The following is a 26174-nucleotide window of genomic DNA, read 5'->3' as shown; positions in this document are numbered from 1 at the left end:
TGTTTCCCTTCAAATAACAACTGCTTTGAAAACAGTGCCTGTGGTGTAAAATTAATTTTGCATAAATACTGCAACAAAGCATTTTTAGGCAAATAACGCATTATTTCTACCCTGGTTGAATTGCATTTAAGTGTATAATGACCTTTTTAATTCTGCAGAAAAGCCCATCACACGTTCAACTGGAAACATTGATGCTGTCGGAACAAAGTTATCACCACATCTGTATTATTTTATTGTTACACTAGAGCAACTTGGTGAAAGTTTGAATATTGCTAGCCCCTGCCTTACACCATGCATATTGCACCTTCTTTATTAACTTTTTATCCATGTGACCTAGAAACATATTTTCTCTATTGAAATCTTCAAATTATTCTGCATATGTCAGAATATGTGACAAATCCATAATCTTGGAAGTAATGCAGTGGTGGCATAATTGTATTGTAATGCAGTGCCCTGCCTATAGCTATTAAAAAATAGCATAGCATAAGACTTGCAGTTTGACAGTAGACTTATTGAAACTATTAAAAATGTATAAGGGTCCCAGAGGTACACATGCTTAAGTCACATTTCAAACAACTTTTAAAGAAATTATTTTATTATTTTGGCTTGTCATATTCGTCTAGGTTTGTTCCATTATGAGAGAAACACCTGCACTGTAAAAAACAAAAATGTATACCCTACTAAACTGGGAATGATGAAAACCTGTACATATGTAACAGATCCAATGTGGAAACGTAGAAATGACCATACTATGCAAATTGACCATCAAGAAGGGGACGAAAATACAATGTGGTTAGCTGCATAATGTTAACAAAGAAAAACATATTTTCCATTAAACAAGGATTTGTCAGGTAATTAATAACACAGGGGTGTCATTCAAAGACCTACAAGTCACCTTAACTGAAGCTGTGGCCTGGAAGAGGGCTGAGGATCTAGGAGATCCTCCATTTTTAACTTTCGAGCTTCAAGGGGAGTTTTATGGAGTTACTATCAGCCACAGAAAGGCATTCTACTTTGCAGACCTCCTTGTAGAGGTTATTCCCCAAAGTAGTTCTTCAATCTCTAAAGGTCTTCACTGGCAACATCATATCCAAAGCGTTCACAGTTTGTGGTTTATATAATCACAAAAATGATATGGTAGCTCAAGCTGATGGTTGGATTATCTCAAAGTATATACATTCTTTAAAGAAATCAGTGTTTGAAATAGTTCCTGGCTCTTTTACAATAGCCTAGGATATTTAATCTGTGTTTCAGATCATATGCTGCAATAGGCAAGGCATGACACAATTGTAAGATTTTACCCTAAGAAATCTACATGGGTTATGGCATTACTCAGCATGTTATGTTAAGTAAACGATTTCATGCATATCCAATGCTTTAATGATTCACAGTGTGCAGTTTCAGCTTTATTATTGTAGAGATAGGCACATTTCATGGCGGAATTATGGTCAACCAAATGAAGTCTGTGAAGGGAAAACAAAGGAAATTATAATCTCAAAATCATTACTAATCACATTGACCTGAATCACTATATATACAAATATAAGCATCATAACAACACTAATAGGAATGTATTTATATGCATTTGCTGTTCAAACGTGTCTTCAATAATCGTTAAATAGTGTATAAGGAAACTTAACTTGAAATCTTAGATGTCTACACATCACAGGTATCCTTAATGAAATCAGGAATGTAGATTAGACCAACCCATGTGTAGGGACCCCGGTACATATACATACATATGTATATCAGTGAAGAACAGTCTTGTGAAACCTTCATAATTCTTTGACAGGCAAGTTTATACTGCATTTTATCTGCAGAAAACTACAGTAATAAAAATATGATAATAAATTGCTATACGTCCTATACCTACACAGTGTTATGACTTCAGTCAGCAAATAACATTAACTCGCCACTTTACCATGCACTGTATTTCAGTTTTCATAAGTGATGTTATGAATGCTGTGACTTCACATGATGTAAGTGTCGTTATATGCAAGGGTATAACCAGTGTATTGAGAAGGTGCAAGTTATAGTTAATGTAGGGTGGTGACTGAGGAGACAATATTGTGTAAATGAGGTGCGTGATATAGTAATTTGAAGGTTGTGCACTAATTATAAATTTAAGTCATAACTATAACTTTAGAATTTTTATGTTTGTATAGTTTAAGTTAGTTTTGTATGGGAAGGATAAATATAATTTTCCTAACTAAAACTTATCCTTAAACTTTACTTTTTTTAGTGAACCCAATGGTTTTTATTTTTTAATAAAAACATATTAAACAAAAGGTTTGGAATGTCATTCAATAGCGGTGGCTGGTTACATTTGAAAGGGGTGAGGCGTAACATTTTGTGATAATTGCCCAGTGGCAAACGAGCATAGGGAGCAAGCTTGATCGTCATTAGGGGGTTTGGGAGGGACCTCACCTTGTGAACATTTTGAAAACAGATTGGACAAGTGGTGCATTTTCAAGAATAATCGAGAAAACAAGAAGGTTAACAAAGCAAATGTGAAAAAGTAGTTATGACTTCTATAAAGAGACTTAATTTGGCAATGACATAGGTAGCTGCTTATTCAGTATAAGCACAGAACCTCATAACAGACAATTGTCTCTCATCCGATTCCTCCTTGACAGCCTTGTCTTAACTGTTAGTTTGTAGAAACCATGAATACTTGATCAAGCTTAGGGGCTCCAGCAGGGTCTCCCTTCCAGGTTAGATTTAAGCCATCCTCTGACTGTTGGGGGTGGCATTCCTACATGCCAGATGGGACTTCCTCCTTTTTATAGGGAATTCCCTATCATATGACAGAACTCTCTCCCCAGAGAATGTAGAGGCTGAGGTTCTTTGCTGGTACATTTTTGGCACAAAACTAATCAGTGCTTTTGTACAAACACAAAATAAAAACACATTATTGCTGTTTGTGCCGCACAAAGGTGGTGCATTTTGTAATGTACTAAGTGGCATTCATAATCAGGGGCTGGAAAGTTTGTTTTGTTTCTATTTTTTTTTATTCTTTCAAGTCAGAATGATCACAGCAATATTACATAATTCTTTGTCACATAATAATACATATCATTACAAAATGAACAGAAGTGGAAAATAAATATTCATAAGGCAGGAATTAATAACCGCCATCTACCACAATTAGCCCAAGTTCAATGCAACATATTACATCCATTGTAGTTTGGACCAAATTGTAACCACCTTTTTAACTCCTCTGGGTCCACGTACCTTGGCTATTGCCCTTTCACACTTGTAGGTCTGTCAGAGTACTGCCCAGAATTCAGATACTCTAGGTGGTGTTGCATCCACCCATGCCCTAGCAATGCATAACCGCGCGCTAACTATGGGGATCGATGTCAGGGATCTAATTTTAATTTAATTTTAATTTTAATTTTAATTTAAAAGCATTTATTAAGCGCACATATACCAGGTGGTTTCTTGGCGCTGAGGGATGCAGGACCTGGGAGGCAGAAGGGTGGAAATTAGGACGAAAATGCTAGCTTAAAAAGAAAGGTTTTGAGCGCCTTACGGAACTCAGTATATGATGACGTGGATCTGATGGTGGGGGGAAGGGAATTCCAGAAAGTGGGGCCAAGAACGGCGAATTTCATACCGCCCAGTCTATTCTTCCTGAACCGCGGAACAGAGAGAAGAGACTGGGTGGAGGAGCGCAGTTCTCTGGCAGGCATATATTTTTTGATTTCTGAGTTTATAAAAGCAGGAGCAGTTCCGGCGCGAGCCTGAAATGTAGTGCATCCCATCTTGAAGAGGGCCCGCTCTCTGATGGGGAGCCAATGCAAGGCCTTTAGTAGCGGAGTAACATTGTGCGATTTTGGAAGACCATAGATGAGGCGTGCGGCTTGGTTCTGGACTAGTTGGAGACGTCTGAGGGCATAGGCAGGAACGCCGTTGTACAGGATATTGCCGTAGTCTAGGCATGATAGAACCATCGCCATCAAGATAAGTTTTAGGGCAGGAAGAGAGAAGAATCTGGAAATCTTTCTGATGGTGCGAAGGGTAAAGAAACAAGAAGAGACCACCATGCTGATCTGGGAGTGCAAAGTAAGATGTTGGTTAAGCATAATCCCAAGTGTTTTGACAGAGTGGGAAGGTGTAGGGGGGGGACCCAGGGAGGGTGGCCAAAAAGTGGGGGTCCAGGGACTGGATGTACCACCGGTAAGAACTAGCTCGGTTTTATCAGGGTTAAGTTTAAGATGGTTAAGGTTCATCCAGTCCCTGATAAAAATCATAACTGATTGAAAACTGTGAATGGAGTTTGGGGAATGGGAGAGGTTAAAGATGAGCTGGAGGTCATCCGCATAGTTGAAGACCGTGACCTCAAGCTCCTGTAAAGCAAAAATGAGGGGAAAGATATATAGATTAAACAGAAGGGGGAAAGGGGGGAACCCTGGGGGACACCGCACTGCACCTTGCGGGGGGAGGCAGAAAAATCTGCCAGATGAATGGCCTGAGTACGGTCACTCAGAAAAGAAGTGAGCCAAGCAAGGGCAGACCCCCTGATGCCTGGCGCCTCGACACGGGTGAGAAGAATGGAATGATCAACCGTGTCAAAGGCGGCGGATAAGTCTAGGAGGACCAGAGCCTGGGGCTGGTTGACATCCATCCCCTCTCTGAGTTTGTCCATGACTGAGACCACGCCTTTCTCGGTGGAGTGGAGCGGGCGAAAGCCGCCTGGCAGGGAGCCAAACAGCCATGGTCCTCGACAAAGGATCTGAGGACTGTGGTAGTGTGGCACTCCAGCATTTTGCCCAAATAGGGGAGGAGGGAAATGGGACGGTAGTTGGAGAGGAATGAGGGATCAGCACCTGTTTTTTTCAAAATAGGGATTATTGTTGCCGATTTGTGGTAGTCAGGGACACTGTCTTATTTGAGGGAGTCATTGAGGAGAGCCATGGGAGTCCAGGGCAGGCCAGAAAGCTCTCCCTCAATACAAAAGCAGGGCAGACATCGGAGGGGGAGCCAGATTTGACCCGGGCCAGCAGGGGAGAAAAGGATTCCTTGGTCAGGAGAGGTATGTGATCCAAATGGAAACTGTTGGGCGAGGGTTGAGGAGCGACGAAAAGGGGGGAGGGCGATGGTATATTGGCTTTGATGGCTGCAATTTTTTCAATGAAAAAGTTGTTAAGGGAGTCACAAAGAGATTGAGTGGGAAAATGTTTAATGAAATGAAATGAAATGAAATGAAATGAAATGAAACAAATATTTATAAAAGCGCACTGCGGCCAAGCGGCTTCCTGGCGCTGAGGATCACAGCCATAATTTGCTAGGGAACCGGAGGGGAGTTAGACAGGAAAAGCCTGAAGAAAGAGGAAAGTTTTAAGAGCTTTACGAAAATGTGAAAAGATAGGAATAGAGCGAATCGAAAGGGGAAGAGAGTTCCAGATCTGGGGAGCCCGCACCGAGAAGCGAGTGCCTCCGGTGCGGGATTTACGGAAGCGGGGGACGTGAAGAAGAGAGAGAGAGGACGAACGAAGAGAACGACAAGGGGCATGAGAGGAAACTAAAGAATTGATAAAGAAAGGAGCAGATCGGGCATGAGCCCGGAAAGCCAAACAGGCAAGTTTAAAGTGAGATCTGAGGTGAACAGGGAGCCAATGAAGGGATTTAAGGGCAGGAGTGATGTGGGAAAACTTGGGAAGACGGAAAACAATACGGGCTGCCTGGTTCTGGATGGCCTGGAGGCGGCGAGTTTCGTAGGCCGGAATGCCTACGAACAGGCCATTGCCGTAATCCAGGCGAGATGTAATAAGGGCAGAAATAATAGTTTTTAGGGCATCAACAGAGAAAAACCGGGAGATTTTGCGGATGAGGCGGAGGGAAAGGAAACAAGCGGAGACGACGGCGCTGATATGTGCATGCATAGAAATATCATTGCTGATCTTGATGCCCAAGGTCCGGACGGAGGAGACTGGGGAGGGAGGGGAACCGAAAGAGAGGGGCCAGTGAACAGCAGACCAGGGGTTAGAGGGACCACCAGTGAGGACAAGCTCAGTCTTGTCAGGATTGAGCTTTAAATGATTAAAGCTCATCCATTGGGAAATAAAGAGTAAGGTAGAACTGAACTTGGAAAGAGAGTGGGTAGGAGAGGATAGGTCAAAAACGAGCTGGAGGTCATCTGCGTAATTGTACACAGAGACCCCCAGCTCGAGGAGGGAAAAGATAAGAGGGCGGATATAAAGGTTGAAAAGAAGAGGGGACAGAGAAGAGCCTTGGGGTACCCCACAAGTAACCGGGAGAGAGGGAGCAGAAAAGTCAGAGAGGTGAACTGCCTGTGATCTGCCCTGAAGAAAGGACGCGATCCAGGAGAGGGCCGTGCCCTGGATGCCCGCTGCGCCGACACGGTCGAGGAGGATGGCATGATCCACCGTGTCAAACGCAGCGGACAAATCCAAGAGAACTAAGGCCTGGGGGAGGTTGCTGTCAGCCTTCCCCTTCAGTTCATCCAAGACCGCGAGGACCACACTCTCAGTGGAGTGGCCAGGTCGAAAACCAGCCTGGCGAGGGGCCAAGATGTTGTTCTCCTCGATGAAGTTCGAGAGACAAGAGGTCACATAGCTCTCGAGGATCTTCCCGAGATAGGGAAGGAGGGAGATTGGCCTAAAGTTCGAAGGAAGGGAAGGATCCAGGCCAGCTTTCTTCAGGATGGGAAGCACGATGGCAGCTTTAAAGGGAGAAGGAACAGAACCCGAAGCCAAACAAGAATTAAGAAAAGTTAAAGGAGGGGTGGGGCAGGAGGTGTAGAGGGATCTAAGGATCCGAGCCGGAGCACAATCCGCCGGAGAACCGGATTTGACCTTAACAAGAAGGTCGCGGAAGAGCTCAGGTGAGATGGGTTGGAAGTGATCAAAAACAGAAGAACAACGGAAAGAGTGATCCGGGAAGTTGGGTTCAGGTACAGTCGGAATGTTGGACTTGATGGTGATTATTTTATTGATAAAATAATCATTAAGGGAGTGACAAAGAGATAAAGAGGGGGCAGGGGACAAGCTAGCACGGTCGGAGGTGGCAAGGCTACGCACCAGTGAGAAGATCTCACGCGATTTGTTGGCCGAAAGGGCTACGCGCTCCGAGAAATACTTGGATTTTGCCGCTAAAATGGCCGATTTGTAGCTGTTCAGAAGAGCTTTATAAGTAAGGCGAAGATCAGGGCAGTAGTTGCGGCGCCAGCGACGCTCAGAGCGCCTAAGTTCTAATTTCAGCGATCTGAGCTCGCTGGAAAACCACTTGTGTGCATCGTGGGGACGGGCTGATCTGATCTTTCTGAGTGGGGCAGCCCGGTCGCAAGCCGAGGAGAGCCAGTTGTTAATAGCAACCGCCTGGTTCTCCACAGGGAGATTAGTCAGGGTGGGAGCCGATGAAAGTAGAGAAGAAGAAAGATCACTAAGGTCCGTCTTGTTCCAGCTCCGGGCCCAGGTGTTTTTGGGAGGGGAGACTTTCTCGGGTTGACCTAGGCTGATGGAAAAAGAAATCAAAAAATGATCGGACCAGACGCAAGGGGAGATCGAGGTAACCGAGGAGTTACAGCGTAGAGACCAGATCTGGTCCAAAGTATGACCATGGGTGTGGGTGGGGGCTGAAACAAGGGGGAGAAAGTTGAGACAGCAAAGGGTGGCGGACAAATCTTTGGAAGAGAAATCCTCCCGCGGGTCACCCGGCCAGAAATTAAAGTCCCCGAGCAGAAGTAACGAGGAATTGTTTACAGCCAGAGTGGCCAGGAGGTCCTGCAGGGTGGGCACAAATGACGGCATATTTTGAGGGGGACGGTAGAGAAGAATCACCGTCAGGGGAACCGGTAGGTTGAGCGAGCGGGCCACCAAGAAATCCACACCAGAAATACCAGGGTGCGGCTTAAGGGAAGCTCTATCTGACGAGGCCAGCTCGTGTACAGTGGAAAAGATTTCCCTGGGCTGATTTTCTGCCTAGAGAATTTTGCCCGAAAAGTAGTCCGTCTTGGCAAGGAGAATAGCCTTTTTATTTATGTTGAGTGTGAAGGAGTAATGTGCTTTTAAAGTCGGGCAGTAGGCGCGCCTCCAGGCGCGCTCGGCCTGAAGCACGACCAGTTTTTTTTCTTTAAGGTCGTCAGTGAACCATCTGTTGGCATTGTGGGAGCGTCTGACGGCGACACGTCTCCAAGGAGCCACTTGGTCACACGCCTTAGAGAGCCAATCATTGATGGCAGCTACCTGAGATGAGGTGACAAGCTCCTCTAGGGTGGGGCAGGAACCTTGAAGGGAGGAGCAGAGGGGCAGAGGGAAGGCATGTCGACCCTATTCCAGTTGCGAGCCCAGGTGTTCTTGGGAGAGGAAGGGCGTTTAGTAAGGCTGAGGTCAAGGAAGAACGAGATCAAATAGTGATCGGACCAAAGACAGGGCGTAATGATTGGAGATGTGACTGGGATGTTGAGTGACCAGATTTGGTCCAGGGAATGCCCCTGGACGTGGGTGGGCGTGTGGACATGTGACACAAAGTTGAGACTGCAAAGGAGGTCGGTGGAATCTTTAGATGCCGCGTCTTCGGCGGGGTCAGATGGCCAGAAGTTGAAGTCTCCAAGGACTAGAACGGATGAGTTGTTGACTACAAGCATAGCAAGCATTTCCTGAAACCCAGTAATAAAGTGAAGTGTTGATTGGGGAGCGATAGACAAGGACACAGGTAATAGGGACTTGAAAAGAGGCTGATCGCATCACCAGACAGTCGACTGCCATGATGGCCGGGGAGGAGAGCAATTGAAAATGGAGGCCAGACCGAACAATCAGGGCAACGCCACCTCCTACCTTGCCTGCCGGTCGATCAGCCGACAGGACATAATAGGAGGAGGGGAGGGCCGCAAGTAAATTGGGCAGGGAATCTGGGTAGAACCAAGTTTCTGTCAAGAACAGGAGATCTGGCTGGTGGGAATCAAGGAACACAAATAGCTCAAGGTGGTGCTTGACTGCTGATCTGGTATTTAAAAGAAAGGCTGAGATAGTGGATGCTGAGTGGGGCGGGGAAAGGGGTTCTAAGGGAGAGGGAGAGAGGGGAGGTGGAGGAGATGAAGTGACTGGGAGAGGGGGGGCAGAATGAGGGAGAGCGAGGCCAAGTTTGGCGATTAGGGCGGCAGTTCCAGGGCTAATGATCCAAGGGCCCTGGTAGAGGCGGAGTTCTTCCGAGGTATAGGTTAAAATTTGGGCATAGTGGGCTGCCCCTAGCCCCGGCCGGGGGCGGACGGGCGCAGACGGGCTTGCCTTTGGCGCACCGCTGGCGCGCCCGCTGCGCGCGTCCACTGCGTGCGTCCGCTGCACTTGCGCTTGCTCTCGGCCCTAAGTAGTCTGGGCTGGAACGAGGCCTCGGGGCACAGGAAGGAGCGGAGGAATAGAGAGTAGCTGGCAAATCAGAGTTAAAAACACAAGTAAGTGATCGATTTAAAAAAATACAACTAACGAGCAAAAGCGGCACCTCTAACATCAGGCTGCTCGCATCCACTTGACTGCTCCGGTCTCTCCGCCCTAAGTAGTCTGGGGCCGTCGAGAGACTTGAGCGCTACTTGCGGCATCCGCCGGAAGTGAGGATCAATTTGCTCCCGGTGTAGCCCTCCAGTCAAACAGCACAAGCCGTGCTGGAATGAGGCCTCGGGGCACAGGAAGGAGCAGAGGAATAGAGAGTAGCTGGCAAATCAGAGTTAAAAACACAAGTAAGTGATCGATTTTAAAAAATACAACTAACAAGCAAAAGCGGCACGTCTAACATCGGGCTGCTCGCATCTAAGATTTGAATTCCCACCGTTCTGTAAACCAATGAATATTTCTTTGTTACTTAAACAAAGATCCAAACCTATTTGTGTGGATATTAGTTGAAATAGGCTATTCAAGAATTTTATTAAGGTCGTACATCCAATAAACATTTGAACAATGTCTGCTGCACATAAATTACATTTAGGACAATATACATAGAGGATGTCCATTTGGAAATACATTCGGGTGTATAATACAGCATATATACAGTTTTTAATTGTTTCATTTTGAGATAAACAGATATTATTGCCTGGTCGAGTATTTTCTGTGCCTCTTGTCTTTCTGAACCAGCTATCGTAGTTGTTAATCATTGGCTCCAATTTGCCACTACCTGTGCACTATTATCTTCAACATGAGACATAAACTCCCCATTTAGAGTACTTATGTCACATTTTGGAGATTGATATAATAGAGAATAGACTGCAGAGGTCTCATGCTTGTTGTCAAATTCGCCTTTATGGGTAAGATAGTCCCTAACCTGAAGATCTTTGGATAGACCAATGCTTCCTGAAGTGCGGCAAAAGATCGTAGTCCATGAATACAGTACAGCTGGCCCATATTTTGTAGACCCCTGTTTACCAAGCTTGCCCCACACTGTCATGAAAAATATTTGGGAATAATGGATTGGACAGTTTGAAATTAAGTTCCCTCATCTCTGTATATAACTAGAACACGATAAAGATTGTCGCTGGCGCTAGGTCTTCATAATACTAATAGACTTTATAGTTGGCTGGCAATATCCAAGGGCCAGATGTAGGTCGGCAAATACCGGTCGGTAACGGCCGATTTCGGCCGTTACCGACCGGTATTTGCAAATGGAGATGTAGGGGCCCTAAAATTTACAGAATCGGTATATTTACAGAATGTACCGAATTGGTAAAGTTACCGATTCGGTAAAATACCGATTCAGTAAATTTACCGAATCTGTAAATCAATATGTAGGTGGCACTGAAAACAGTGCCACAGGCCCTTACCGATTCGTTATTTACCATGTAATACTATTGCATGGTAAATAACGAATACCTGTGTACATGCACATCTGTGCATGTACACCTGTTCCATGTGACACACATACATGCCCTTAGGGCATGTATGTGTGCCACATGGCACACAAGCCACAAACAGAGTGCAACAGGGTCCCTTGGCAATTCGGTAATTTTACCGATTCTGTAATTACCGAATCGGTATTTGCCATTGAATCCTATAGGCTTCAAGGCCCATAGGAATCAATGACAAATACCGATTCGGTAATTACAGAATCGGTAAATACCGAATCCTACCGATTCGGTATTTTCTACTGAAAAATTACCTACATTAGATTTACCGATTCATGAATACCGAATCGGTAAAATTCGGTATTTATGAATCGGTAAATCTAATTTACCTACATCGGGCCCCAAGTCATTTACAAATGAGCAACAAGAAAAGATGGACTGAGACAAAAAAGGCAAACAGACAACAAAGCACAAACACGTTGAAATACTCACACGAATATCCCAGAAGAAAACACACAAGGAATGTTGTTACCAGCCCAATAGAATGCATGTGATGGATACAGGAAGGCATAATACACTTAAATATAATATTCAGCAAGCAAATATAACACACTCAAACCTCGAAGGAAATCACAAAACCCAACAGTGACTAAGCTCTTGAAATGCCTTGCCAAAGTGAAAAGGCAACTTTTTCCTGAATCTAGCAATGTGTTGCACTGGAATAGGACGCAGGCTCAGAAACAGCTTTAGAAATGAATGCACATGTTTGTAAGCGCGGATGCAAAAATGTCTACTGCAGTGAAGCAATCTCCAACTTTTGGCAGCATCTATCCTTCTGCGCCAAATCTGCATCTCTGACATCTTTGGTACCATTGATTTCACCCATCATCTATATCTATATTATATACTGCAAATGACTCTGAATTAAAAAGCAAAGGTTTTTCTATTAATTCTAATTTCTCTATTTAAATGAAAGTGCACGTGCTGATTATTTTGCATGCCTTGCATTTGCGGTATGCCCCAGGAAGATTACAAAGACAGATAACGGCAAACGGTGTTTGTGCTTTACACAGCCTGAACACTGGTCTGCAGTGAAGAGTCCCAAATATCTGCATTAGACAAACACATTGCACACTCTTTAGGGTTCCCCCAGGTGCACTACAAACAGCCACAAGCAATGCTTTGGGCAACATGAAGGTCAGTAGGAATCACTGTTTCCCTCAAAACACTCACCGGCGCATCTCTCTCAGCACCAAACAATCGTAACTCGCGACTTTGCCTCCAGGCTGGCCATGAGTATGGCAGTTGTGAGCTCCCTCTAGTCCCTGTCCCACCCGCAACACCTGAACCAATCTAGATGCTGCTCACTTGCTGTTTATGTTACGAAAGGGCAAGAGAGCTGCACAAGGACTGGCTTAGTCAGGGATTGCCAGCGCTCATTTTGGAGACTTGGGGCTGTGTCTGCAATAGCAAAGGCTCCTACATTGCGGAGATAGGCAAGAGTTCAAGTATGCATGTTGGGCTAATCAGAGCAAGGCATCGGTCCACTCGACATGAGCACTTCACCCCGAGGAGGCCCGGCAGCTGTCAATCATCCAGCAGGCTTGTATGTTCCCCCCCTCTTTAGTCACTGTCCTATAACTCTGCCCGGGCCAAAGCGCACGGAGGCAAATAAATAAAAAATGTAATCCAAAGCCCCCCATAACCCAATGAAGAAACTGACGTTGTTAAATAGGGTGTCATTATCTGGAGTTGTATTTTGTCCCAAAAAAACTTTAAGACTCACTTAAAATCCACGGAATGGAGAGTCCTTTCAATAGGTGTGGAAGGAAATTGTCTTATTTAAGTGAAAGTCCAAAATGATTTTAGGGAGGAATTTTGGACCTTTGTTGGAATGAAAAATGGTGTATTAGTCACAACGCCTGGATTTCGCTACCCTATGCGCTGATGGGATCGCTACCAGGAGAAACTCTTTCCAAGAGAGATGCTGCAAGGAAGATTTTTGAATGGGTTAAAAATGGGCCCCAGTAAGGCATGATAGGGCTTTATTAAGCTCTCAAGGAGGAAGTGGATGCCTTATGGTGGGAGAAACCTTTTTCAATACTTCTAAAAAGTCTTTGGAAATGGGAAGTTTGAGAAGGACCTTTTCTGTAGGCAGTAATTGCTGCCAAATTAACTTTTATGGAAGAAAATGTCAAGCCGGATTTGGCCAAATGAAGTAAGTATGGAAGAATTATATCTTCTTGGAAGGTTGTTGGAGTCACATTTTTGTTAGAACACCAAATCCAAGATCTCTTGCATTTGAATGAATAGGCTGAATGTGCTGATGGTTGTTTGGCCTCCTCAGAATATCCATGCATTCTTGTGGAAGGTTCAGATACCCATACTGAACTAGCTTAGGAGCCATGCTGCCAAACTCAAGGAGAAGTGGTTGTGGTGAACCATCCGGCCTTCGAATTTCGGAAGAAGATCCAGTCAGCACAGCAGCTTGAGATGTGGAAACTCCAAACTGTGCACCACTATTTACATGGCCCGCCACAGGAGTCAGGATCATTCTGGTCGTTGAGTAAGACACTTTGATGAGAACAAAAGGGATCCTGGGCATCGAAGGAAAGCATTAAAAAATGTGCAAGCACAGTCGATCCATACAGCAATTCCCAGTGTCCCTGGTTGGAAGAACCTTAAGGCGAGGACTGGACATTTTTTGTTTTCTGTGGTGACGAACGAGTCTATAGCGGAGTGCCCCACATTCTGAAAATGTTTTGCACAATTTCTGCGAGAAGGACCCATTTGTGTTTTATTAAAGGACTCTGCTTAGGGAGTAAGCTTGAATTTTCTAAACACCTGGGAGATAAGTCGGCGTGATCTGCAGATCTGTGGCTATCAGCCACTTCCAAATTGCGTGGCCTTGTGAGAGGAAGGTCAGGTCTCATTTCCCCTACTTGTTAGGATAGTACATAGTTGTTGTGTTTGTCGGAACAAGCAAGTTTTGAGTCTTGAAGTACTGGAAAAGAGCCTTCAACACCAAGTGAACTGCTCGTATCTTTGGGAGAGTGATGTGATAGGCCATCTCTCTTGGGGACATTATTTTCTGGATTTGGAGGTGATCTCATGTTTCTGCAGAAGAATGTCTTCTTCAGAAAGCAAGATATGTAGATGGTGAGTGTATGGTTTTGGTGGAATATTTGGTGGAGTACTGGTGAACCTGAGACAGTACCTGTTCTGAACAACATTTAATACCCATATGCCATTTGGGATGACTTGAACATCTGTTAGGAAATTACATATACTTTTCCCTACCAGAGAGGGATTTGGAAGAGAGGGAAGTAGGGATTTGTTTTTTAGCGTCTGCTGGAGGTTTTTCCCCTGAGCAGGCTGTTGATTGGCTCTTCCTCTGAGCTGAGGACATTGCTGCTATTGATCAGGCCTCTGTGGTTGGTTTTGATGGCGGATGTGATACCAGTGAGAGGTTTGAACCCTCGGTGGGTTAAAACATTGTTTGCAAGTTGTGCTTTTTCTGCTTTTTTAGACTTTCTGCCTTAAGGGTTTCCATTTCGGACTTCATCCTGCTCATTTTGTCATCCATATGACTGCCAATTAGTGTGGATTCCAAGAATGGAAGGGTAGAAATCAACTGCTGGAATTCATGTTTAATGGCCGAAAGGCGCAGGGAACCCTGTGGCAGTATTCATGGGCTTGTAGTAAAGCTGATTTAGCAGCAATGGTAAGGATTTGTTTGGAAAACATCATACCCACGTTGATTACTTTGAGAAAGTACTCTCTCTTATTGCTAGGGAGGTCATCTGCAAATTTTTGTTAAGGCTAATGCCAGGCTGGGTCTTACCTATCCAGGAGAGTCAATGCACTCGCTGCTTTCATGGTGGTGGCAGCTGTGCTGCAAACCTTACCCCACTTAATCCAAATGTTTTGTCTCCTTGTCAGGTAGAAATCTAGATGAAGTGGTGGAATGTTTCCTTGTCACATGGTTTTGAAATGTGTATTGATGGTGATGTTAGAATCAGAATAATACAAGAATATACACGAAAACAAAAACCCAGATTCAAAGTGTTAATACCGGTGTAAAAAGAACAGCTGTGCATACAGGTGACTTCAGGTAAAATTAATCCTGAATTTGCGAAGTTTATTACATGTCAGGGAGAGGTGCAGTTCCCTAGGCCTTTATACCATGCACTTATTGGAGCACAATCTTTGAGGTTTAGGTTGAACAAGATATTTCAGATAAGGGAGTGTGCCTCTCACTATAATTTCATATTTCATAACTCTAGACATTTTGAAAAATGAAAGAAACTCTTTCCTCCAAAGGAATACTTTTTTTGCTATGGTGTTGTGAGATAATCCTAGATAAATCAGGATTTGAAACTGAGATGTTGTTGACTTTTCCACGTTCATTTGCAGACCTAATCAGCGTAATAAGTAAATTGTATATTTGAAATCCTTTTAGGTTTGTGGTGCTGTATGAGCCATTATTAATCAGCACTCTAGTATTGGTAGAAAAAATATTTATTTTTGCAGAGAAAAGATGTCACTATGGCTATGCATTTTGCAAATATTTTTGGAGCAGATTTGATGCTAAAATGTAAAACATTGTATTGGTAGAAGATTTTGATCAGAAATCTGAGAAATTTTCTGTGTTTCACTGCAATAGGAATATGAAAACAAGCACTCCTCACATCCTCAGAGCAAATCTTCTAGTGTTCTTTTAGGAGATAGGGGTAGATTTTATGTTGAGCCAACATTCTGAATTTTTGATGTATTTGTTGGTCTGTTTGAGATGCAATATTGTCCAGAATTCCTATTTTTGGCATTGAATAGATAACTTTACCTGATTGTGAAGGAAAACTGGTTCAATTGCTTGTTTCTGGAGAAGTGATGAAAATTCCAATTTGAGCTATACTAACCGACATTGAGGTGCCCTTTTTGGTACAATAAGGGTGGTGGAGATTTGAACTAGATGATGTAGCCGCTCCCTATGATCTGTTACAACCACTTGTCTGTTATAATCTTTCTCCACTCTTGAAGATGTTTTGTTACACTACCTCCTACTGGAGTGATGAACAGAGCAGCTAGAGTGTTGGCTTCATTGTTTGTTGTTTTGAGATATACATTTTCATTGAGTGTAGTTGTTGGAGGATTGTTGAGGCTATTGGCATCTGCCCCAAATAATCTTCTGCAATACTCAATTGTTGCTGTTGCTGAGCTTGAAGGCTTGCTGTTGTGGGTGATATGGAGGGGGATACAGTCAACTGGCTTAGGTACTGTCTGGAGTCTCTGCGCCACAATTGAGTATGATAAACTCACCTGTTGTCCTCTAATCCTGTCACTTTAAGAGTTAATGAACGTTTTATTTATCCTGTCCATTTCCTCATTGGAGGACGGATCCTGGGAAGGGAGATGTAATAATTTCTGTTGCACATCTTGTTTCAAGGTAGTAACACAAACCCAGTAAGAGCATGTAATAGCGATACCATGATGGTAATTAGTAGCTGCCAAATCTCCAGCATCAACAGCAGAACCTATAACTTGAGTGGCTACAAGCTGTCTTTTGTTTAGGATTCCTAGGAATTCATGTGTTCTCTCTTTAAGTAGATTGTTTACAACATTTTGCAAAGATTTCCTCAAAGCCCTGGCATATTTCCTGAACAGAATAAAGATGCTAGCTGGTTTGAGAGCTGTAGGAGAAGAACCACAAATGGTTGAACCCACAGCATCCATATTTTTGCTGTCCCTCTGCAGAAGGAATGATGTTGGAGGACCTAAAGAATGTTTCTTTATGACAACAAAAACAATTACTGTATAAGGTTTACAGTCTTGCCGGAGATAAACTGGATCCAGTTCCCTAATCCCGAAGAGGTCTGCGATCCGGTTAACATCAGCCGGAAAAAAGCTGGTGTGACAAACTACCAATCCAGTGCATGCTGGGTAATGGAAGCTGCTGTCCCTCTTAGAGATATAGTGTATATTGTGTGCAGCTAATGCCCTTTTGTCCTGAAAGGCATCATTCACTTCATTTGTTTCTGCAGTTCCAGTAGGTTTTTAAGCTATTTTTTTATCATATGACTCATTTCAGCACTAAATGTTGCAATGTTGTTTAGTATCTTAATTATATAGCTAAAGATTTCTGAAGATAAAATGCAGTTAAAGCTGGGCTGTCACAGACTTTTTGAGATGTTACCCGTCGGTTCATCTTAGCGGTGGCTACCTCCAACATCAGAAGACTGTAGGAACAAGTTACTTACCTTCGGTGACGATATATCTGCAAGAGACAGATATTAGCTATGGATTCCTTACCTCAGAATTACCCCCAGGTGTCACACTGGATCCGGAGAATTTTTCTTCAGCAGCACCCCTGTGCATCGGTAGGAGGCGTCGGTCGACTCCACGTTCGGCCTTGGTCTCGTGATCACCAGAATGACGTTGAGGTATGTACTTAGATGCTGTCCCTGCACGCTGATGTGAGTTCTTTATACAACATTCCATCCCAGAATCCAGAGCCATGTAAGACACTTACCACTGGTGCATAAAACTAGGGCCCTGAAAGGGAGTCCCTTACCCTAGAAGTTAGTTCGCAGAACGGGGGAGGATGGGTGAGCCTGTAAGGAATCCACAACGAATATATGTCTCTTACAGATATATCGTTACCAAAGGTAAGTAATTTGTTCATCTGAAAGAGACTATTAGCTATGGATTACTTACCTTAGAATAGATACCCCAGCAATAGCAACCCCGGAGGTGGGTCTGCGAACCAAGTTTATACCAGAAAGTCCTGACGAATGGAGCAGCCAAAGAAGCCGTCTCTCCGGAGTTAGCTCTCTAGACAGTAATGTTTAGTGAACGTGTACAGTGATGCCCATGTAGCTGCCTGGCAGATGACATGAAAGGGGCTTCCAAGTCCCCAGGCAGTAAAGGCTACCATCGCCCTGGTGGAATGGGCACGCAACCCTACTGGAGGATCCTTTTTCGCGAAGGAATAACAAATTGTGATGCAACAAACAACCCATTGAGAGATGGTTCGCTTTTGCACTGCCTGACCTTTCTGTGCGCCCACATAGCCAACAAAGAGGTGATCATCCACCCGCAATTGTTTTGTGCGATCCAGATAAAATGAGAGCGCACATTTTGGATCCAGACGGTGGATTCTCTCCTCCTCTTTAGAAAGATGTGGGGGCAGGGAAGAAGGTGAGCAAAGTGATAGTCTGTCATAAGTGGAAAGAGGTAACCACTTTGGGAAGAAAAGAAGGTCGAGTTCGAAGGTCAACCATGTCCAGATGAACAGCAAGGAAAGGAGGCTTATAATAAAGAGCCTGAAGTTCACTCACCCTGCGTGCAAAGGGGATGGCAGCCAGAAAAGCAGTCTTTAAGGTCAAGAGTCTGAGAGGACAATTATGCAGCGGCTCTAAGGGAGCGCACATCGGGTAAGTCAGAACAAGATTCAAGTCCTACTGTGGCATTATGAAAGGAATAGGAGGAAGCAGGTGAGTAATGCCCTTAAGGAAATGATTTACAATAGGGGACTTGAAAAGAGAAGGCTGATCAGGAAGGCTAAGAAAGGCCGAAATGGCCGAAAGATAGCCCTTGAGGGTGCTCAGAGCAGAGCTCTGCTGGGCCAAAGATAGTATGAAGAGGAGAACCTCAGAGAGGGGAGCAAAAAAGGGATCCACAGCCTTTGCTGCACACCATGCCACACATTTTTTCCATCTACAGGCGTATACTGTTTTGTTAGAAGAATGCCTGGCTGCCAGGATAACATTACAGTCTTCAGGAGGAAGTTTGAAGCTATCAACTCTCGCTGCTTAATCTCCATGCAAGGAGGTGGAGGCTGGACCGGTTCAGGTGGAGGACCATTCCCTGTAGCAGCGACAGAAGATCCTCCCGAAGGGGCAGTCTGATAGGCGTATCGAAGGCCATGTTCACGAGCTCGGGATACCAGACTCTTCGGGCTTGGTTGGCCTAATCTTTTTCAGCACACTGGCCAGAAGTGGTATAGGCAGAAAGGCGTACAGAAGACCGCAACTCCGAAAAGCGTCACCTGGCTAGTGCTGCCTTCAAAATTCCAACACGCAGAACTGCTGACAGAACTGTGTGTTCTTTTCAGTGGGGAATATAGATCTAACCAAGGCTCTCCCCACTGCTGAAAGAGACCTTGCACCACTTCTGAGTGAAGACACCATTCGTGATCCATTACGCAAAGACGGCTGAGTACGTCCACACTGGCGTTCAGGGGACCTGCCAGGTTTTGAACCACCAGGGACATGAACTGATGTTCCAGCCACTTCCAGAGGTGAAGGGCCTCCTGACAGAGGGTCCACAACCCCACTATGCCTTGTTTGTTGCAGTACCACATGGCGGAAGTGTTGTCTGTGAACACCTGCACTACTCTTCCTTTGACAGAGGAAGGAATGCCATCAGTGCTAGGCAAATCACCTGGAACTCCAGAAGGTTGATGTGGAGCCGGACTCTGCCAGAGACCAGAGGCCTCTGATCTCCGCCTCTCCCATGTGGCGGCCCCATCCCAGAAGTGATGCGTCTGTCACCACTGCGAACTCCGGTTGGGAAATGGAGAGGATCTGCCGTTGACCAAATCCTGGTTCGTGAGCTACCACTGCAACTGATGTGCAGTTCCCGCCGAGATCTGGACGACATCATAAAGATTCCCCTGGAACTTCAGGTCCCACTGCAGAGCCTGCATATGCCACCTGGCATGATCCATCAGCAGGATGCAGGAGGCCATGAGGCCCAACACCCTCAGGGTAATTCTCACCGAAATCCGGGATAAAGGCTGAAATATGGGTATCACAGCCCGAATATCCCCGACTCACTGTACTGGAGGATAGGCCTGAAACTGCCCTGTGTCCAGAACCGCTCTGATGAAAAGGTGCTCCTGAGATGGGTTCAGGTACAACTTGGCACGTTGACTGTGAACCCCAGCGAATGCAGGAGGTCCGCCGTAGTCTGGAGGTGTTCGAGAACAGCCTGGGGTGAACTCACCTTAATGTAATGTAATGTTGTAATGTTGGATACTTGTAAAGCGCACTGTTACTCTACCCGAGTGTCCTGGCGCTGTAGACCGCTGGGGAACCCGTCCTGGTTTTCCCTGTGAAATGGTCCCTTTCTGGGTTTCTCCAGGGTGAAACCAGGCATCCCAGGCATCTGTGGGGGGCCGTTGAAGAGATGAGGCAAACGTAATGCCCAGAGTTACCGAGTGTGTTCCCTGGTTAGAGTAGGCACTGAGGCGAGAATTATCGAGTCCGTTGACCCTGGTCCAAGACCCTCCCGCGTCGGGAATTGAACCCTGGTCCCGGGCCATTCTCTGCTTACAGGTCTGCCGCCTCTAACCAGTGAGCCACACCTCTCCGCCTTCAACAACCAATCAACTAGATAGGGGAAGACTGGAACCCCTGATCTGCACAGATGAGCTGCGACCACCGCCATCACTTTTGTGAACACCCGAGGGGCACTAGTAAGGCCAAAGGGGAGCACAGTAAACTGAAAATGCTCGTGGCCTACCGTGAACAGTAGGTAACGCCCATGGGCAGGCAGGACGGGGATGTGAAAATACACATCCTGCAAGTCCAATGCTACCATGCAGTCTTCAGGGTCGAAGGCAGACAGTACCTGAGCTAATGTCAACATTTTGAACTTCTCCTTCCGGAGGAAGCAGATGACGTCCCTGAGGCTTAAGATAGGACGCAGGCCCTTGTGCTTCTTGGGAGCCAGAAAGTAGTGGGAGTAGCAACCACAACCTACTATTGGCACAGAGACCCACTCAAATGCTCCCTTGGACAAGAGAGCCGCAACTTCCTGACGGAGAAGGGCCAGCTGATCCTCCGATATGGGAAGCATTATTGGTGGCATGGAGGGATGGGTAGTCTCAAAGGAAAGGGAGTAGCCCCTTTGGACTATCTGCAAAACCCACCTGTCCAACGTGATGTTGTGCCAATGGGAGAGGTGATGGTGGAGCCTACCGCCAATTGGTAACTGGTGACCCTCAAAGGTCGGACTAGGAGGCTGCTGCAGAGGGGGCACTGGTGGACTGGCCCGCCCACTGGCCCCCAGACCCACGGTGGTGGGTCACCCGCCCTCAGCCCCGCTGAGACTGGGTAGCCTGCGTGGGCCTGTGGCTCTGGGGAGAATGTCGTGGGGCACCCCTTCCGTAGCCATGAAAGAGGTGAAAAGCAGACTGCACGGGGCAAGAGGTGGTAGCAAGGCCCAAGGATCTGGCCATAGCCCTAGAGTCCTTGAAGCGCTTGAGCGTATTCTCCACCAAAAAAGCAGCCATCAAAGAGCATTTCCAAAAGAGTCGATTGGACATTGCCCGAGAAGCCAGTGAACCTCAGCCAGGCGTGGCGTCTAAGGGCTACCGACATGAAAATCATTGTATCTAGCGAGTGGTCGGTGTCCAGACAACAGCCAACAGCGAATAGCAAAATTTGCTGGATCGCTCCCTTCAGCAACTGCACGGAAGAGTGCGGCCCGGACCTCCTCCGGGCATAGTGGCAGCACCTGCGCAACCATGTCCCACACAGAGTGGGTGTAACGACCCAAGAGACATGCGGTGTTCACCAACCGCAGTCATAAGCTAGCAGTAGAAAACGTCTTCTTCCCAAGGTGATCCAGCTTCTTGGATTCCCTATCTGAGGAGCAGTAGGGAACGCGCCTTTGAACATGGAGGTTTAGACCACCAATCTCTCAGGGGTAGGGTGTTGAGAGGAAAATGGGGTCGCCCGGGCCTGTCAGTGGCATTGGGCAATCATCCCATCCACAGAAGCCCCTGTGCTGGACTTGGACCAGGTGCCTCGAAGGATGTCTATTAGGGTCTCATTGAACAGCAGCAGGGGCTCCGAAGAGGCTGCTGCTGGCTGAAGCACCTCAGTCAGGACGTTAGTCCTGACTGCCATCATAGGTAGCTCAAGGCCAAAGACCTCAGCCGCCCTATGCAACACCACAGAGTAGGAGGCTCCCTCCTCTGTAGCGAAGGTGGGGTAAAAAGCATACCAAGGTCTGGGGATTTATCCAGACTACTGGCCTCACCCTGTTCCCAGGCCCGGACTGGCCGTTGCAGGCACCCGGCAATCCCCCGGTCGGCCGCATGGGTGGGGGCCCCCAGGGTAGAGGGGGGCCGGCTGGACACTTAGCCAGGGCCGATTTCGGTTCCCAGTCCGGCCCTGCCTGTTCCCTTCTCCAGTCTTGCTCTTTTAACAGGTCTACCAGAGGGTTAATTGACCCCTCCCAGTCCTCCTCACCCTCCTCTGGCTGCCACTCAAGGCAAGAAGGAACTCCAGGTTAGAACAGAGGTACAAATGTACCGGTTGACGTCGGCGTTGGTCGACGCTAGTCCGGCTCCTGTCCATATCGAGTGGGAGGCTGGGGTTGGCGCCGGATGGCGACACAACCGGCAGAAATGTTGTCAATAGATTCGTCACCGGAGGAGGTGTTGCAAGGTCGACCGGTGCCAATCCGGATCCAGGCCTAGATCCCTGGGGGCCCTGCGGCACTGGAGCCGAAGCTGCCAGATTCGAAGTCCTAGAACCCCCAGTCGAGTCTGGGCAGGGGTCGGCCCCGGCTCCTGGGAAGGGTAGGGAAGATCGAAGCCGACCCAACAGGCACCAAGGGCAGACTACTTTATGCATCCCGCGTCATGTCGGCTGACGGACGGGGAGAAGGCGAAGAGCAACGGTGAATCTTCGCCTTCTTCTTGTGGCACCACTTACCTGAAGACAAACACTTCAAAGAGTGACTCCGCGACTGATCCAGCGACCTCCCCCTTGACCAGGACCTCGAGCGGCGCGGAGCTGACTGCCAGGCCTTGAGAAGCTTTCAGGACTGCCCCCGCAAAGACTTCGGGTTCATGGCCCGGCAGTCCGAGCACAACTCTGGATCATGGTCGCGCTTCAGACACCAAAGGCACACGAGATGTGGGTCAGTGACCGACATCAATTTGTGACAGGAGTCGCAAGGTTTAAAGCTGCTTTGCCGATGTGACATGAGTGTCTATATGGGTTATTACTTGGTTTTTCGAGAATCAGTATGAGTGTCTGAGTGTCTGTATGGTCCAGTGGGGGGTATTACTTAGTGCAAACATGCATGAATAAGTGAGTCACTATTTGTATGTGTTGAAGACAGTATGTGTGCAGGACTGTATGGGTGGATGAGTGTGTGTTTGGGTGTGTTAGTGAGCGAATGGCTGTCTGAATAGTGACTTTATAAGTAACTACATATATTTTAAACTAGTATATGTGAGTATTGGTGTATATAAGTGAGTATATGTAAGAGTGAGAGATTGGAAGAGTTCCTGTATGAATAAGTATGGGTTTCTATAAGTGATTGTTCAAAAGAGTAAGTATGTGTACGTTTCAGTAGAAGTAAGTGTGGTTGTGTGTGTATAACTGTATATGCTTTTAAATTTTATCATTGATTCTTTACTAGCATGAGTGACTATTTGAGTGAGTAACTGTATGGATGAATGGCGGTGTGTAACAGGATGTATAGGTGTATGAGTACATATGATGAGTGAGTGACTATATAGGACTGTTGGTGAATGAGTGGATGTATATGTAGATCTTAGAATTACTGAATAGGTTGTTGTAACTTGTATTGGTAAGTCCATTGTTTTGAAAATGTTAGTTTCTATTTTTGTATGTGTGTATCAAAGGTTATATTAGGGTGAGAGGAGGTATGCTACTCTATCACAAGGCTGATCTCATCAGTGATGTCATTTGAGATGTCATCAGTCATGTCATGAGTGATGTCACTGACCATATCATGAATGATGTAATATGTGATGTCATCAGCAGTGCATTGCGGGCGCGCAAGTTATAGTTAGCTGAACTAAATATAAAGGGGGAATTTCAATAGTTTTGTACGAGTGAAATGTCCAGCTAACTATAACGCCCCTGAAACCTATGGTTTTCTCAGTGAATTTCTATGGTTTTTTAAATGCTAATTCCAAACTATAACGTGCCCGAAACCTATGTTTTTTCCAGCGAATTTCAAAGGTTTTTTAAATGCTAATTTCTAACTATGCCTTCAGAGATAGGACATGTGAAAAAAGAAGAAAAAAATGCACAGAAAGAAAAAAAAGAAATGCAGAAAGAAGCAACAGAAGTCCTCCAAGACGAAGAAAAGTGCAGGATGAAGGAAAACGTTCAGAAAGAACAAAGAGAAGAGCAGAAAGAAGCCTTTTTGCAAAATCATCCTGTACCCTCAACTTTTTCATACGGATACTGGTGGTAACTGAGTCTGACTAACCAGTCCTAGAGCCAGTGCTATGTTAAAAGACACTTAGAATACAGTGAAAGCACTTACATACACTAGGGAACACTATGCGTTGAGGCCCCCCTGTGATTAGCAAGACCTCCTCTGTAAGCCCCTAGTATATAATAGGGCAGGGGGATTAAAACTACCTCTTAAATCACGCCACAGGGCATGTTTGCACACGTCACCTCAGGCCCCGTCCTCTCCCTTAATCACTGTGCAAACACGCTCTGCAGCCGATTTAAGTTGGGATATTAAGTCCCCTTGAATCCTCAGGGTCCCTAGAGTCCAACTAGCCCACTAAGGATCTCCAGTAAGTGCCACAGAGCTGCGTTGCAGAGAGATGTAAAATAGGCCACATCCTAGTCCACCTCTCCGCAATGCATCGCAATGGCACTTACTGGAAACACCTGGTGGGCTAGTTGGCCCCCAGGGGCCCACAGGATTGAAGGGGAATTATTTCCCCAACTTAAAAAGCGCCACAGGTCGTGTTTTCACACGTCACCTCAAGCCCTGTCCCCTCCCTTCCCCACTGTATAAACGCGCCCTGTGGCCGTTTTAAATAGGGAGATTAAGTCCCCTTGAAACCTGTGGGTCCCTTGGGTCCATGTAGTCCACTAGGTACCTCCAGTAAGCACCACAGAGCAGCGTTGCAGAAAGATTTAAAAAGAGGCAAGGCCTAGACCACCTCTCTGCAACGCAGCGCAGTGGCGCTTACTGGAAGCACCTGGTGGACTAGTTGGCCCCCAGGGTCCCTCAGGTTTGAAGGGCGTGTTTGCACACATCACATAAGAACCCGTCTCCTCCCTTCACCATTGTGTAAACGTGCCCTGTGGCCTTTTTAAGTTGGAAGATTAAGTCCCCTTGAATCCCGAGGGTCCCTGGGGTCCAACTAGCCCACTAGCTACCTCCAGTAAGCGCCACAGAGCTGCATTGCAGAGAGGTGTAAAAAGTGGCACGGCCTGAACCACCTATGTGCAACGCAGAGCAGTGGCGCTTACTAGAAGCCCCTGGTGGGCTAGTTAGCCCCCAGGGGCCCTCAGAATTGAAGGGGAATTATTTCCCCAACTTAAAACGAGCCATAGGGCGCATTTGCACACGTCACCTCAGGCCCGTCCCCTCCTTACACTACTGTGTAAACGCGCCCTGTGGTCATTCTAAGTTGAGAGTTTAAGTCCCCTTGAATCCTGAGGGTCCCTAGGGGCAAATTAGGCCACTAGGTACCTCCAGTAAGCGCCACAGAGCTGCATTGCAGAGAGGTGTAAAAAGGGGCAAGGCCTGCACCACCTCTCTCCAATGCAGCGCAGTGGCGCTTACTGGAAGCACCTGCTGGGCTAGTTGGGCCCCAGGGTCCCTCAGGATTGAAGGGGAATTATTTCCCCAACTTAAAACGCACCACAGGGCTTGTTTGCACACGACTCCTCAGGCCGGTCCCCTCCTTTCACCACTGTGTAAACCCGCCCTGTGGTCGTTCTAAGTTGAGAAATTAAGTCCCCTTGAATCCTAGGGGTCCCCAGGGTCAAAGTAGCCCACTAGGTACTTCCATTAAGCGCCACAGAGCTGTGTTGCAGAGAGGTGTAAAAAGGGGCATGACCTCTGAACACCTGTCTGCAACGCAGATCCCTGGCACATACTGGAGATACCTGCTGGGCTAGTTGCACCCCAGGGACCCTCAGTATTCAAGGGGAGTTAATCCCCCAACTTAAAATGCGCTACGGGGCGCGTTTGCACAGTGGTGAAGGGAGGGGGCGGGGCCTGAGTTAACATGTGTGCAAGCACACCCTGTGGCACGGTTTAAGTTGGGGAATTAATTCCTCTTCATTTTTGAGGGTCCCTGGGGGCCAACTAGCCCACCAGGTACCTCCAGTAAGCGCCACGGAGCTGCGTTGCTGAGTGTTGTAAAAAGGGGCGTGGCCTGTGAACACCTCTCTGCAAGACAGCTCTCTGGCGCATACTGGAGGTACCTGGTGGGCTAGTTGGCCCCCAGGGACCCTCAGGATTGAGAAAGACTTAATTCCCAAACTTAAACCGCGCCACAGGGTGTGTTTGCAGACATGTCACTTCAGATTCAAGGGGACTTAATCTTTCAACTTAGAACGGCCACAGGGCA

At 46.5% G+C, this 26174-nt stretch overlaps 1 protein-coding gene across 4 annotated transcripts in view; it reads right to left on the bottom strand.

Moving 5' to 3' along the window:
* Positions 1-247: 247 nt before the first annotated feature.
* The window catches only part of LOC144770833 (C-type lectin domain family 2 member B-like), a 356826-nt gene continuing 330899 nt past the window's right edge, over positions 248-26174 (bottom strand). For 2 of the 4 annotated variants that reach the window (XM_078655611.1, XM_078655612.1), the window contains exon 6: positions 251-1463. In XM_078655611.1, the coding sequence (XP_078511737.1) occupies positions 1346-1463 (118 nt within the window). In that variant the 3' untranslated portion in view covers positions 251-1345. Of the gene's footprint in view, positions 1464-26174 lie in introns of all 4 variants that reach the window. The other 2 variants (XM_078655613.1, XM_078655610.1) reach the window with 2 other exon arrangements.

The sequence above is a fragment of the Lissotriton helveticus genome, chromosome 7 (assembly GCF_964261635.1).
Source record: "Lissotriton helveticus chromosome 7, aLisHel1.1, whole genome shotgun sequence".
NCBI classification, from domain to species: Eukaryota; Metazoa; Chordata; class Amphibia; order Caudata; family Salamandridae; genus Lissotriton; species Lissotriton helveticus.
This window is presented reverse-complemented; position numbering and strand designations above follow the sequence as displayed.